Raw genomic sequence first — 16,382 nt, 5'->3', positions numbered from 1 at the left:
CTTTTCAACAATATAACAATAATTCATAAATATAAATAATATTCATAATATTGCGCCATACACAAGTTGGACTCTGGAGTGACTTTGCTAACAACGTGAGATGCAGGCAAATAGTGCCAAAAATCAATAAAACATGTTTCCCATAGAACTGGGATAGCAATGACAAAACCTTAAAATGTTGATAATAATTTAATCGTACAAAACACTATAAATTATAATCTTAATACAATAGCTAAATAAATAATCCACATCTATACATCATGTAGGTACACAATTTACCATTTTCTATCCAAGATTAAGTACAATTTTAAAACTAGACCAACAATTTAATACTGAATGCTTTCGTTTCTAAAACTCGATTTGACAGAAATTAATTTTATAATTATTTACATTACGTAGTAACTCTGTGTTAAACGTTAAAATCAATTACATGTATGGCGTATGATACGAGTATGGTGAAAAAGTAACAGACTGACAGTCACACTTCCCACAAACTTCCAGGTTAGCCCACTTCCATCTTAGACTGCATCATTACTTACCACCAGGTGAGATCACAGTCAAGGGCTAACTTGTATCTGAATTTAACAAAAAACCAATAACACAACATTTCGATATAATATACATCATAATATTGTACAGTTTCATAAATATAGCTATTGTATTATTATCTGCTTATATTAAGACAACATGGTGTTTGAACAATGATAAGCAGTAAGGCCGGGTCTACTTGAATTGCTCTGCAGTTGAAATGCCCAGTTTGACGGCCTTGTCCTTGTTAGTCAGTTTCTCCTTTAAATATTATGGTACAAACTCAGTTCAATACCGACAAGCAGCGTAAAAGCTTCACTGAGAAATAAAAGAAGACTGATCGACTTTGCTCTGAATGTAAACATACTATAAGATTTATCAATAAAACAGCACTTTGACATACACAATAAATATCATAACTATACAACATCATAATACTATACAATTTCATAAATAGCTATTGTATTAGAAGACGACATGGTGTTTGAACAATGATGAAAGTCAGGTCTACTTGGGTCCGAGCATTTCTTCGGGTTTGACCCACTGGTCAAATTGCTCCGCGGTGAGGATGCCCAGTTTAACTGCCGTATCCTTGAGCGTGCCGCCTTCTTTGTGAGCTGTTTTTGCGATTTGGGCGGCCTGGAATATTGAAAAAAATAAATAAGTGTATGTAAACTTTATTACGGTTAAAGTAAATACCTTCTATTTGGGGGTCTAGGATTCGATCCCGGGCACATACCTCTATCTTTTCAGAGTTCCATTTTAAGTAATGAAATATCACTTGCTTTAACGTGAAAAAAAGCATCGCATCGTGAGGAAACCTGTGTGCCTGAGTGTTCTCCATAATGTTCTTAAAGGTGTGTGAACTGTGAAGTCTGTCAATAACAATAATAATAGCTTAGTTGTTTAATTATCACAACCTCTTTGGCCACTTGGTGGACTATATCATGACCTAAACCCTTTTCATTGTGAGAAAAGCCCCGTGCTCGGTAATGAGCCGGCGATAAAATTATGATAGTGACTCTCAAAACAAATAATCCAATGTAAACTCGCAACATACAGTAAGAATTAAATTCATAAGCCCAGCTGAGATCTGTTTTTGTACAATGGGCAGTTTATGCCTCGGGTTCAGATTGCGCCATGAAAAGGTAGCAGACAGACACACTTTCGCATTTATAATGTTAGCATGGATTAGTGAACTCTGCCCTTAATATTATGTCCTCAACTTCTTTGGCATTATAATTAAAATGTTACTGACCTTATCATATCCGATGTGTGGATTAAGAGCGGTAACCAGCATAAGTGATTCTCGCATGATCTTGTTGATTTGTGCCACGTTCGCTTTGATGCCTACTGCACAGTTCTTGTTGAATGACTGGCAACCGTCACCTGAGAAGGAAAATCTTCATAAAAATCTCCATAGATATAATATCAATAGATGAAAAAAAAAGAAAGATAAATGCGACTTCATCCGCGAAAGATTCGGTTTTAAAAATCTCGTGGGAACTCATTGGCCATTTACAGCTTAAAGTCCATGATTGAACTTGAGCACTTTAAGCTCGTTTGGCCATTTGGCCGTTACTGCCGCCCACAGTGCAAGCTACATGGTTGCCCATCACTTGAGCGGCGATCATTGTGATGATCATGACTCACCGATAAGTCTGATAGAGCGCAGCACGTTGGCCACCATCATGGGCTTGAACACGTTGAGCTCGAAGTGGCCGTTACTGCCGCCCACAGTGCAAGCTACATGGTTGCCCATCACTTGAGCGGCGATCATTGTGATGATCATGACTCACCGATAAGTCTGATGGAGCGCAGCACGTTGGCCACCATCATGGGCTTGAACACGTTGAGCTCGAAGTGGCCGTTACTGCCGCCCACAGTGCAAGCTACATGGTTGCCCATCACTTGAGCTGCGATCATTGTCATCGATTCACACTGTGTAGGGTTTACTTTGCCTGGAATTAGAAGAAAATTATTTTAGCGTTTATACTATCGTGAGTGAGTATCAATCGCGATAAAGTTAACTAAACTAGAGCCTCGATAGCTCAACGGATAAAGGGGCGGGCTGAAATCGGACAGGTCGCCGGTTCAAACCCCGCCCGTTGCACTATTGTCGTACCTAATCCTAGCACGCTTTACGCTTAGTTAGGAAATGGCAATATTAGTCATCATGATAAACTTGACCAATATTCTTTAAAAAAAAAGTTGCAAAGAAACAATTAGCTTTGCATTCAACAGCCCACAAATACACACAATAGTGTAATAAGCGCTTGGGGAAAAAATAGCCTCCAAGACCCAGCATCGAGGAGCTTGCTTGATCCTTCAGAGGACTTTTAAGGAGGGGAAAGGGGAAGAGGGGAGAAGGAGAAGGGAACACCGGATGTGGTTGATTTCGAGTGGTAAGGGGGTGGGATAAGCGGGAGGGAAGAAAAGGACGTGGAGGAAGGGAGTAAAGTGGATGGGTAGAGGAGAAAATTCTTACCAGGCATGATAGAGGATCCAGGTTCGTTCTCAGGCAGCATGAGCTCGGCTAGCCCACATCGAGGTCCCGAGGCCAGCAGACGGATGTCGTTAGCTATTTTCATGAGGGAACAAGCCACTGTGTTGAGGGCTCCAGAAACTTCCACCATCGCGTCGTGGCTGGCTAGAGCTTCGAATTTGTTGGGGGCTGTCTCGAACGGTATGCCTGGAATATAAAATTGGCATGTTAAATAAATAAATAATCACCTTTATTCAGTCAAAAATGAAAGAAAATTACAAACAGGTAAAGCTCCAGTCCTCAGGGACCAAGCCTCTAGCCTAGTATCTTAGTATGACCCTGAGATACAGGTTTTAAAAACTTAATTCAAGGCCCCAGGCATAATTGGAAAAAGAGCAATTTTAAAAACAAATAAATCATTTGATTTTATGTGAATTGGATGAATGGGGCGCTGCCTCAGGTTGATGTCAACTTAGTAGATTGCTTAATTTTGTGCTGAATTCCATGTCTTAAAAATTCAAGGGTTTACAGCAAAACTAACTTGCTCTTCTTGGAATATGTATTCTTTAGTTAGCTATCTTACTTGATGGTCTAAACACTGGAAAGAATCTACAAGAAACAATGGCGTTTAAATCTCTTGAAATAACAAGTGTAAATTAAAAATTTATAACACCCCCAACAAGTGAAGCTAACAGTAACTAGAAAATAGCTGATAACTTTCAAACGGCTGAACCGATTTTCTTGGATTATAGCTAAGAACACTCTCGATCAAGCCACCTTTCAAACAAAAAAAAACTAAATTAAAATCGGTTCATTCGTTTAGGCGCTACGATGCCACAGACAGATACACAGATACACACGTCAAACTTATAACACCCCTCTTTTTGGGTCGGGGGTTAAAAAGAACACCACCACCGGATGCCATATCGAGGGTGAGATATAACTAAGATCACGACGCATAGCACTAAAAATAAGATTTTTGTCCCATACGTTTTTTTGTCCTTTTTGAGAGCCGATGCAACACGACGCATCAATGTTTGTGAGTGCGTGAATGCGTACGTGTATATGTTCGTGCGTGCGTGTGATAGAGACAGGGAGAAAAACACTCACTGAGTAAGAATAGCGATCTCTTTCGCACAACCTCCAACGATTTGCGCTGTTAAATCTAGTACCTACCGACAGCCTTGCCATCTAGAGCACAATAGTGTAGCCTGGGCAGAGTGGTGCACTCACTACCATAAAAATTGTGAGAGAGACAGAGCTATACAACACTCACCAGTAAGATTAGAGATCTCCTTCGCACACTTCTCCGCGAACCCTTTGCGAGTGTTGAGGCCAGTACCAACTGCGGTGCCGCCAAGAGCGAGGTAGTGCAGCCTTGGCAGAGTGGTACAAACTCGTTCGATGCCATACGAAAGTTGCGCCGCGTAACCGCTGAACTCCTGGCCCAGGGTCAAAGGTACGGCGTCCATTAAGTGGGTCCTGAAAATAAGTTTTCGTTTTAAGTTTACGTAATTATCACTACTATATCATCTTACAAATCTAACAGTTCTGACTATCAAAAGGAGTACAATAGTATCTTCTTTGAATGATTTTGATTTTGAAGTTTAATTGATATAAAAATGGCGATTTCTAGTTTTCAAAGGAGAAATCACTTCTTGTGAGAGGGACTTCTTGCAGCGCAACAAATTGTCGACATTGCCAGCTTTCTCGACACACATGAGTTTTATGATTCACTGTCACCTCGTTTTGAGGAAAACTGGAACATTTCAGAATCAAACCTACCTGCCAATCTTGATAATCTTGTCGAACTCTTTGGACTTAGCGTCCAAGGTGTCTCTCAAAGCCACGAGGCCCGGCATCAGACGATCTCGTAGCTCCATACCAACAGCGATGTGCATGGCCGTTGGGTAAGTGTCGTTGGAGCTCTGAGACTTGTTCACATGGTCGTTTGGATGCACAGGGTCTTTGCTGCCCAGTTTTCCGCCGAGGATCTGGATTGCCCTGTTTGAGATTACCTAGAAATAATAATACAAAGCGTTAACTTAGAGTGGTTCTGAGGATAACCGAAAAGACGGGGGATTGACATCTTCAAAGAAATAATGCTATCGTAAAAGTGAAGTTAGTTCTCAAATCAAGGTGCATTTGAATCCTCATAGCTTTAGTTTTACAGAATTAATTGTTGTACAGAAGGAGGCGTTACTTTACGTAAGTTCCATGATATACTTGAAGGAACCAAAATCTTAATGTCTTATAATCTGCTGAAACAGACAAATCTGTATGGTGAAGCATGCGAACCGAATATGAACCGCCCGCCCTCCCACTGCTAAACATGCTGGAAAAGCCAGCCACCAAGCAAGCCATACGCACCACCACTACGCAGCACCACACAAATTCCCCAAAACACACTCAACTGACTTATTTTCACCAGACACCAGAGCATCCTCTTGAAATTTCCTGCGTGATGGTGTGTATTGCTTGCTTGATAGCGTAGCCCACTAGCCCCGTTGATATTGTTGCCGTGTTGGGTTGCCTGAGGTTGAAATCTATAGACCGCACTTTAACTTTGCTTAGACTTAAGTTTAGTTAAATCGAGATAGATGCCAGCAGTATAGCAGTATATTGTCTCGTTTTTACAGTGTCTTAAGTCTGAGCAAGGTCAATTTTCTTTCAGAATTCAGTCCGCTTCTCAACTGTTGAGCTATTGAGGCTTATTTGCGCTCTGTTGATCTCAGCCTTATTCGCCGTGGCCGGAATTCAGTCAGAGTATCAATTGTTACCTCATTAGTGTTCATATTGGTCTGCGTGCCGGAGCCAGTCTGCCAGATGACTAAAGGGAAGTGGCCCTCCTTGTACAGCTTCCCGGATATGACGTCATCGCACGCCTGCATTATTGCGTCCGCTGAAAAGTGATAGAAATATTACTTCTTTCTCTCTCTCTCCGGTTGTTCATTTATTTCTTAACTGAAGATCGCGAGATGCCAGCATTTTGTGGTTACATAAAAAAAATTAAAGTGTGTTCATCAACAAATAATCAGTATTTTCGATTTTCAAAGTAAAACCATACCAAGTGGGGTATCATATGAATGGGCTTTACCCGTACATTCTAAAACAGATTTTTTATTCCTTTTTATGCATAGTAGTTTTTGATTTATGGTGCAAAATTTGTAAAAAATACCCAAGTATGAAACCCTCGGTGCGCGAGTCTGACTCGCACTTGGCCGGTTCTGTCAATTGTCAAATAACTTTTATCTAAGTAATACATTTGAGGCTTTTACAGTTATGTATAGGAAATCTGTCAACAAGTCAAATTAAAGTTCATCCAGCGATCAAAAAAAGATAGTCAAATTGCAGAAAACTTGGAGAATTCGCCCGGCGTTTAAGCCCTTTTGGAGTTGCTTCTGAATATCCAAATACATACATCCATATTTGACGATTCAAAAGTACTTTTCAAAGTTTATTTTAACAAAACATTTTTCTATTTTTAATTTTGCTATTTCTATTGTAATAATATTTAAAAATAAACAGTTTTCCTTTGTTGGACATGTGGTTTTGCGATAGGGTGTATCAGTCGATTGCGCTGGGCAACCAATGTTGTCCCACGTCGATATGATGGATGGGTGACCGACTTTGGATATCTAGATTTGGTCTAAGTAGCTCGTACTTACTTACCAATCTTTTTGTCCAGGCCGAATTCAATGTTGACTTTTGCCGCCGCTTTTTTCAGAATTCCCATGGCTATGATGACTGGATACTAAAAACAAACAGACAAAGAAACAAGATTATTTACACGTTTTTAGTGTGGTTCAACTAATCCGCCGCACAATTGGTTCGTCAAACGTTTCGCTCCTCGCGCTGTTGAAGATTACAGTAGCCATGCGCAGACCTCTTTCACTGTCGTCCGGAGATCTTTTTACTTGACACACATATCTAAGACGAAAACCTCAGAGGGCGTTAACCATTTTGAGTCACCAACCAATCACAAACGAAACTGTGTTTTCGAATGAATTTCGAATGTTTTTTGAAAACATTTTCGAATTGAATTTCTTCGAATGTTTTTTGAAAACATGTTTGTGATTGGGTGACTCAAAATGGTTAACACCTACTGAGATTTTTGTCTCTGTCACTCATTACGTAACAGAGAGAGTCCTATACTAACTTCTTTCCGTGGATAGAATGACCAAGCCTTCAAAGTAAGTTCATAAATCGCTTAGATGAATGAAACCTTGCAAGTTACATAATTCTATCACTACGTTACGAAACCGCAATGCTAGTGAAAGTATCAGAAATATACCTACGTAATTTATTTTGAACAACTATTATAGTCTGAGTGATGGAAATTTCTCACGAGCAACCAAGCGATAAGGCGACTTCCAAACAAAAGGTCTCAGATTTGGTTTTTGTTGAGTTTAGAAAATGATGTTAACTGATATAGCTTAACCACTGAGCTTCGCTTGGTTATAATTTCCTAAATTACTTTCTTAGGGGTAGTTACTTTTAGAGCAAAAATGCGAATGCAAAGATCTCCAAATAGACCTCAAACTGACAGACTTACAGCTCAAATAGCTAGGTCTAGAAACAAAGTCGCAGGAATATTTATATACTAGTCTTTATAAAGAGTAACGGAAGGTACCTCGTTTATGACATCAAATAACGATAGTCACATGATTATTATAGTTCGTAATTCCGTTCAAAGTGTATCTAATGGTTGTAGCTTAGTATAGCTGTGTCAAGGTTTGCAAGTTGATTGAATAGAAAACTACGTTTACCAATGGACTAATTTGATCTTTAGGTCAGCGCAAAGAATTAGAATAAAAAAACCGGCCAAGTGCGAGTTTGATTCGCGCACCGAGGGTTCGTACTCGGGTATTTTTCCGGCATTCAAAAAAATATTATGCATAAAAATAATAAAAATCCGTTTTAGAATGTACAGGTAAAACCCTTTCGTATGATACCCCACTTGGTATAGTTATCTTACTTTAAAAATTGAAAAAACCATTATTTGTTCATGAACACATTTTAATTTTTTTTTTGTGATGTAACCACAAATTCACGGTTTTCGGATTTTTCCCTTTACTTGTGCTATAAGACCTATCTACTACTCAAATTTCATGATTGTAGGTCAACCGGAAATACCCTATAGGTATTAAAACCGGCCAAGTGCGAGTCGGACTCGAATAAGAAGGGTTCCGTACCATCGGAACCAAAATATACCTGACCCGCCTCATACCCAGATTGCCATCTCGACCGCGTACTACACATACTTAGTTATCTATTTAAGTGTTTGGTTAACTATTACTGGTCGGTACAATTTAATCAACACAATAATTCATCTAATTAACTCGTCCACAAGACCATAAATGTATGAAGAACAATGAACGAAGCTATGTAAATTGCAAAACATTTAAGTTCCTGTGTTTACAGCCACTATAATTAGCTAAATACAAACATGCATACCTACCTATTTCTTATGTAGTATACTCGTACATCGGAGTTAACTGTTAAATTAAAAACTATAAATAAAATATTGCATGAATGTACATGTGATAAGAAAAGTTGATAACACTAGCGGTGAGGGTGACCTATGTTTTATTTATAGTCAGGTAAATAAGCGATAGGTTCTTTAAATTTTTATATAGATTTTTAGTTCATTTTGCCCATAATAAATGCTAACTGTGGGCTTCATATTAAGAAAGGTAGGGCGATTACATACTGCATCCGATTCAAGTCCGTGGAAATACGTGCCGAAGAAGTTATAGAACTATTTGTATGGTAGCTTACGCACTAACTTCCGTCATCCGAACTTGGATATTCGGAATTTTTTATATACTTACCTATGTATTTTCACGGACTTGGATCGGATGAATGCGTAAGCGTTCTTAGGTTCACTCAACGGGAAATGGAGAGAGAGACATGATCAAATCAGAAATAAGAAGATCCTTAGGAGAAACAAAGTAACCGATATAGCAACTCCAAGGTGTTGCTTCACTACACACACCTTTCAAGTGACAAATAGTCCACATAGTTCGAAAAACTAATCATCTTGTTTGCGTCCATTACTGGACATACATCATCAATCCAGTAGGTTAGAGGTAATTCCACAGTACTTTTGCTGGTACGCGGTTTATGTGGTCGACATCCAATCTACTCGCACGAACCTTCTTGGTAACCAAGTGACAGACAAGTTAGGAACAATAGGTACCTACCGGCATCCGTTCCTCAATGCCGCCGATGGGGAAGTTCATGACGGAGCGCACTGTTTGCGCGCCGTACAGCTTGTCGTCCGGCACGTCCAGCTCGCCGAACGTGTCGCGTTCCTTTCTCTGTAAACATATAGAAAACAAACGTTAATCTTCCATCCGAAAAAAATCCTAGTTACCTACTCTCAAGCAATTTCTCAAGTCACGTTGAAAGAAGTTTTAGTTGAAAAAATCATAAAATCATAAAACCCTTAAATCATAAAACATATTTTCATCAAACATGGCTCTAATAAACTCGATTGAATCCGCCTTCGACGATCCATGAGTGCTACGGATTACGATGCCACAGTCAAAGAAAGCGAATTTTATTTTAACACGCTAATTTTGGCGTTAGTGCAGCGGCTAAAAAAAAATAAGCTGAAAGGACTAAAATATTTATCACTGCCCATATTATAAATGCGAAAGTGTGTTTGTTTATTGGTTTGGCCATTTAATCACGTCGCAACGGATCAACGGATCGACGTGATTTTTTTGCATGGGTTATTTAGTTATTTAGTCATCTTTAAATTAGAGAATACTGCCTAGTTATAGAAATTAGATGCCTGCCTATTTTTTTAATTTTTTTTATTCAGATAAATACAAGTTAGCCCTTGACTGCAATCTCACCTGATGATGCAGTCTAAGATGGAAGCGGGCTAACCTGGAAGAATTTAGCAGTTTTAATTAAACCCATTCTCCTCTTACTAACTACTTTATGATATAGAATACAAACATTTACGTAACTAATATCCCAAAGCATCTCAAGACATTGGATCCTTATCATCTCAAGTCATGTTTACTATAATATCTTGTTTAATTATTTCGTCATATAAAGTGACGATAGATAAAAATGTGAGAAATTAAGAATGTGTACTACATCAATGCTTAGCTAATTTATTTCATTGTACCTACTTACTTTTTAAGATCATTTTAAAATAATCGATTAAAATCACACTAATATTATAAAGGTGAAAGTTTGTATGTATGTATGTGTGTGTGTGTGTGTGTATGTTTGTTACTCCTTCACGCAAAAACTACTGGACGGATTTGGCTGAAATTTGGAATGGAGATAAATAATATCCTGGAATAGCACATAGGCTACTTTTTATCCCGGAAAATCAAAGAGTTCCCACGGGATTTCGGAAAACCTAAATCCACGCGGGCGAAGTCGCGGGCATCGGCTAGTATAATATATACCTATAGCAAAGCAGTGCAATTTCTAATGATCAACCCATCGCCGGCTCATTACTGAGCACGGATCGAAATGAGAACGGGTTGGATCTTCCACGCTGACCAAGTGCAAATTGGCAGACTTCACACATCTTTGAGAACATTATGAAGACCTCTCATGCATGCAGGTTTTCCTCACGATGTTTTCCTTCGCCGTTAAAGCAAATAATATTCGATTGCTTGATTAAACATTAACTCCGAAAAGTTTAGAGGTCAGAATTCTCGACCGAGAACGCAAATGAAATCCTAATCCTACTATACCTAATATTATAAATGCGAAAGTGTGGATGTTTGGGTGTTTGTTACTCAATCACGCAAAAACTACTGGGAGGATTTGGCTAAAATTAAAAGAAGAGATATAGCCTGGATATAGACATAGGCTATTCTTATCTCGGAAAATCAAAGAGTTCCCGCGGGATTTTGAAAAACGCAAATCCACGCGGACGAAGTCGCGGGCATCAATTAGTATAAAATAAATAAAACTATAGTTCATTCTAGTTGCTACAAAGGGTCTTTCGTTGTAATCATGACCTTATAACTTATAATTGTACTTTTTGTACTTTTTTGCAAATTGACACTGTGACATACAAACATAAAAGGTCACTATGTCATTTGTGGACTCACCATTTTCACGGGTTTATCATTGCTGTTCAAACAAACCGTACACGCCATTACGAATGATCAAAATATACAATTTAATACCGAAACCAAAAAAATAGCAAAACAATTTATCGCACAAAATCACAACTTAGTTGACAACTTGATTGACAAATTCGCGTCAATTTTTCGACGTGACTTTTATTTAGCCAGTAACAAAAAAAAATATAGAATAAAAACTGCCTAGTGTTTAGCGAAGCTTAAAATTGGGCGCAAAACGAGTTTATGGCTAAGGTTTTTAAAACGTGTAGACTGTCCGGAGTCCCCGCCAATCTACTGCGAGACAGTGAGGGGCTGGCGGTAGGTTACCCATGTATATAATATCAAGTTATGTAATGCTGAACACACATTACACTAGTCACACGTGCCGTACGCGTCGGTCTTAACGCTGTTTCAGTACAAACTACTGACCTGGTTTTTTTGCAAATTCAGATACAAGCTAGCCCTTGACTGCAATCCCGCTTACATCTTAGAACTCATCTAACCTGGAAAGGATATGGTTCCTTTATTTGTACGCGGCATCGTACCGGAACGCTAAAATCGCTTGGCGGCACGGCTTTGCGGTAGGGTGGTAACTAGCCACGACCAAAGCCTCCCACCAGACAATTACTACACTAAATTAACATCGCCGATAATCCGTATAATCTGGTGTTTTTTCAACGAGCTGGTTAGCCTTTTTCAGTAGGTAGATCACCATATCTTCGTCAACCGATAGATGCCCAAAGCTGGACATGGTCTTTTGTAAGGACTTCCACATGCTACCCCCACGTCTATAAGTTTTTCAAATTATGTGTTTCAATAGATAAATATTAAAACTATGTATATGCTTAAGACTTCTTCAGCATTCTCATTTGGCAAATATTTTGGTAAATATCAAGCAATCTGTACCAACTAAGAAGAGCCATATTATTTCAAATGGACCCTCAATTTGTGCTTATACTCGTGATTTCTTTATTGTTCTGCTTATTTTATGCACCTAATTCTTATATTTTTGGTTCTCTTTAAAAATATAAAACACTTACTTACATATTAAGCAGTAAAATTTAAGTCAAGCGAATTTTTATTACCTGGTAGTACAAGTATGGCAAGTGTGGGTGGAAGTAGTATTTCCAGTCAGAAAAGTGTTGCTGTTCCTGGTGGTCACAAGTATTGGCAAACACAGTTGAAGTGACACAGAGACTGCAAGGACTTGCACAACCCCAAAGAAGATGGGTGGGAATGAATGATTAGTGGCGAAGTACAATTCTGATAATCTATTCGTCTAAGATTGAAAAGCATGCTGTAAAGTTCGTTCGATTCGTTCAGTTCGACTGTTTATTACGTAACGTAACGGAAGATCACCAAAAAGATCACTATTTGTAGCATTTTAAGGAAAGGGAAATGCGTGCGTGCGGATTTTGAGTCGCCTGCGACAATATCTCTAATGTGCGATCAGCATAAGTTTAGCAGATTGTATTAGGTAGGTACCTACAACAAATTCAAATTACGGACGCGCGGTTACATCGATATAAGTGGGCAGACTGGTTATTTTAGCGGTTAAAATGTATGATAAGTTGATAACATTACAGATGTTATCAATTTAACTTTGCAATGAGGACATATTTGTGCAAATTGCGGTATTCTTAGGTATTAAAATATAAAATGATAATAATAAAATTAAAAGTCAAAAAATGTTATGTATTCTTGGTAATGTTATTGTGAGAATGATTTATGTTGGCTAAACAATATATCTATATACATAGTTCTAGCCTAACTTAGAAGAGCTATGGCAGTTTTATTACCCTCATCAGTTTCTACATGGCATCATATCCGAATGCTAAAATCCCTTCCGGTCCAATACAGCATCAGTCAGGTTATAAGTAGCCACATCCAAAGCCTCCTTCCAGACAACTACCAGACTAAACCAGAGACAATTTAGAAATAATAAATTCCCAAATTGGTCCTGCAGGGAATCAAACTCGAAATCACTGCCCCAGGAAGGTCATCAAGCGATTCTACAATAATGTGACTTAAGTGTCATACTTTTAAGTCTTCACTTTAGATACTACCTATGTATCTATATTTTATTTTCCCATTCATAAATACCATCAATACCTTAAGACTGAAACATGTACAATGAAAAAAATTATGAGCAAAAGGACAACTTATCTTTCCTGAGTAGAATTGTACCAGCTTGAATAAAAGGAAAAGGTTACTGACTGACTGACTGATCTATCAATGCACAGCCCAAACCACTGAACAGATCAGGCTGAAATTTGGCATGCAGATAGCTATGATGATGTAGACATCGCTAAGAAGATTTTGAAAAATTCAACCCCTAAAAGGTAAAGGCTCATATTATGATTACTTAACCTGTGCCACAACCTAAGAGAACAATATGTACGGTCAGCCTCAGAATTCTAGTAACAATTCCGCAAAACTATTGCTTCAAAAACTGGCGCACTTATGACCTTTTTCTACAAACATGGCACAATATGATCATTAAGGTGCTAAACGACTTACGGCCTTTGACTGTACAATGTGGCAATTTTAGAGTTGGAGCAGTTTTGTTTTATAAAGGCATAAATTTAGAAGCAGCCAGGGTCAGCCAAAGTGTTAGTTATTGTGAATCTAGTCATTGCGCTAGTTTCCTCATACTCTGTAGATAAATTATTGGCAGGTCTACAACTTGTATTTAGCCCTTACATTAAATGAGTATTCGAAAAGCATTTCAGTGATAATCGCAATTCGCACTAGCAGGCGGTAGATTATTACCCTTTAGCCTTTAGCCGGTATAAACGATAGGTGCCTACAATTTTTTATAGAAAAACAAGAATAACCTTGAGAACTACCAATATAGTAAAGATTACTCGGGTAATAATTTTATTGTTAGTAAATGTTCAGCAATGGTTTCCTATGGTTTATTTTTACTGAAAAGAAATCCGGTTATGCAACTTACCTTCGTGACATTTGTGGTGGAGAAATGGCTCTTGTTTACAAGCCCAACGACGAAGCGGTAGTTTTTGGAGGAATTAATTATAGCAGAGGAAATTTTAAACATCGTTGTAGCCATTATTTTGAACTAAGAATAAAAGAATTTCTTTAAAAATCAATACGGTCTTTGTTGACAGCTTTTGTTTCTGGTCGGTGGTTGACAGCTCTGAAAAATCAAATTTTCAAAAACATAAAAACAAACCAGCTGTCACGTTGACTGCTCTAGCTCTATATGCTCTATACCGTATTTAGTTTATGGTTTATGGAAGCGTTCAAGATATTTTTTTTGCTGGATTATCTAGTCAAGATGGGTAAAATTAGATAATAGAAAACATTGCTAAATCATTATGAAAATAGAATTCGACTATTAGGCACCAATCAGACGACGACGAGCTGAAATAGACGGGGAAATGCAAAATTTTCAATAATTCTGTGCTTTCATCAGGTAACTAGTTAGGTGCTTGCATATTTTTTTTAAAACGAAAATAGAAACCCTTATAATATTATAATCACTTCGTTGTCTGTCTGTCTGTCAAGAAACATTTTTAAAGACGTACTTCCCTTGACTTAGAACCACAGTTTTTGGATTTTTGCCTTTACTTGTGCTAGAAGATTCTAGGTCAACGTGAAGTGCCCTAAAAGTTTCTTAACAGACATTACAGGCGGACAGACAGACAAACAAACAACTTCCTTTAGAGGTACGGAACCCTACAAAATATAAAGCGAAGTGAGTGTGAAATTTTTCTATAATGCTACAGTCTAAACGATCATGTGGTATTCATAACTTTTCACTGAGTAACTAACTATTTAATTTTTTATGAGGGCGTCCAACTTTAAACTTACACTTATTTTCTAAAACATTTTATAAATAGTAAATGAATATAAACATGCATATAATAAAGTATAATATTTTATCTAAGTTATTTAAAAAACCGTAATCTGAACGCATCTTACGACAGTGTTGCATCAGTAGAAAAATGATAGAATCGGGCGTTATCGGCTTCGCTCGTACCAGTAACGACTCACGCTTAAACTCGTTCGAATTTTGAAAGGCGAAATCGAAATCATTCTCAGATGGTGATAAAAAACCATAGATATGTTAAAAAACTAATGTTCTTGTCGTAGACTCCTTAATAATTGTTAAAAAGAACTTGCTTTTGTACAATAATCTTATATAGATAAGTCGTTAAAAGTGGTGAGTGTTTTATTACAACCAGTAGTAATTTATAGACAGAAAGACCAGTTTAAGTGAGAGTCGGACCCCGCACTTTTGGGGATCTGTACATAAACACTATTAGCATAGAGCTAGAACATCGCAATAAACCCTGAAAAAAAAACCCATCAAAAACCTCAAAATTTTTTTATTTGTTTTGGTCACAGATTAGGTAACTACAAACTAGTTATTTTATCAATCGTCATTTTAAGTATAATATGCAAAGACATAGATATGTTGCAAAGACAGTTTACATTTACATCGCCAAGTTACATCGCTGATATTATTTTGTGGTTTAAATATAGTTGATGGTACACAGTTTACCGCAATTTTATATTCATTATTAGTTTAGTTTAGATAGGTAGGATAGGATAGTGATCCCACATTCTAGGGTAAGAATTTTTTTTCGGCTCCTTTTTATGTATGGGAGCCCTCCTTGAAAATAATTTAATTGAATAATTTCTTATTCAATATTTGGTTTTGGGTCAACTTTTTTTGTAACTCATATTTTCGTCTACGAGCTAGAGACCTGTGACACGTGGACAGACAGACGGATAGAAGAGGAGATGGGGTGAGTGTGGGTGAGATGGGGTACATGAGAGAGGAAATAGGAAGGGGTAGGGGTGATAAGGGGAGAAGGGGGATATGGTAGATTTGGGGGGATCATGGGAAAATACCTTAAAATCGCTACGATTCAATTAAGTAAGTAATTAAGTTTATTACTCTCTAGGGCATATTATTATGTGTATAGGCGTATAATAACTGAATAGGCACATGAGTGTTTTTGTTCTAAACTCATCTAACTTTAGATTTTGGCAAAATTTACTAAAACTAATCGGCAAAACCCTTCCACTCCCCAATCTTCCCCTACCTGCACCACCTACCCTCAGCTAGCTCCCCCTCATGTAGCCCATCTCCCCACTACCATCTCGCCCCCACCTCCCCTCACTTCTCTCCACTTAACTCGCCGATTCCCCCACCAAACCTCCTACCATTTTTCGATGCCGTAGGAAACTTGAAAGGGTAATTTTATAAGCATGGCATCGTAAATTAATGA

At 38.0% G+C, this 16,382-nt stretch overlaps 1 protein-coding gene across 3 annotated transcripts; it reads right to left on the bottom strand.

The window, feature by feature from the left end:
* Nucleotides 1-401: 401 nt before the first annotated feature.
* LOC123872902 (fumarate hydratase, mitochondrial-like) lies at nucleotides 402-14,302 on the bottom strand. Of its 3 annotated transcripts, none has more exons than XM_045917487.1 (10): nucleotides 14,078-14,301; nucleotides 9,220-9,336; nucleotides 6,686-6,767; nucleotides 5,794-5,915; nucleotides 4,799-5,031; nucleotides 4,290-4,495; nucleotides 3,017-3,220; nucleotides 2,328-2,489; nucleotides 1,787-1,917; nucleotides 402-1,167 (listed from the first exon to the last, which is right to left on the bottom strand). In XM_045917487.1, exons 1-10 carry the CDS (start codon nucleotides 14,189-14,191, stop codon nucleotides 1,036-1,038), a joined length of 1,503 nt encoding a protein of 500 aa, XP_045773443.1. In that variant the 5' UTR covers nucleotides 14,192-14,301; the 3' UTR covers nucleotides 402-1,035. The 3 variants fall into 3 exon arrangements, with proteins under 3 accessions (XP_045773443.1, XP_045773444.1, XP_045773445.1); XM_045917488.1 differs by lacking the exon at nucleotides 14,078-14,301 and adding an exon at nucleotides 11,107-11,422; XM_045917489.1 differs by lacking the exon at nucleotides 9,220-9,336 and having other exon boundaries at nucleotides 14,078-14,302.
* Nucleotides 14,303-16,382: the final 2,080 nt, after the last annotated feature.

Source organism: Maniola jurtina, chromosome 16 (genome assembly GCF_905333055.1).
Source record: "Maniola jurtina chromosome 16, ilManJurt1.1, whole genome shotgun sequence".
Classification (NCBI taxonomy): Eukaryota; Metazoa; Arthropoda; class Insecta; order Lepidoptera; family Nymphalidae; genus Maniola; species Maniola jurtina.
Note: the sequence above shows the minus strand (reverse complement) of the source record. Positions and strands in the feature narration are given on the sequence as shown.

Excerpts from the sequence above, each read along its gene's own strand:
- LOC123872902 (XM_045917487.1), bottom strand. The coding sequence starts at position 14,191 with ATGGCTACAACGATGTTTAAAATTTCCTCTGCTATAATTAATTCCTCC. Across the intron at positions 5,916-6,685 it reads CGGCCTGGACAAAAAGATTG|CGGACGCAATAATGCAGGCG; the intron begins GTAAGTAAGTAC and ends ATCACTTTTCAG. Across the intron at positions 4,496-4,798 it reads AAGATTATCAAGATTGGCAG|GACCCACTTAATGGACGCCG; the intron begins GTAGGTTTGATT and ends ACTTATTTTCAG.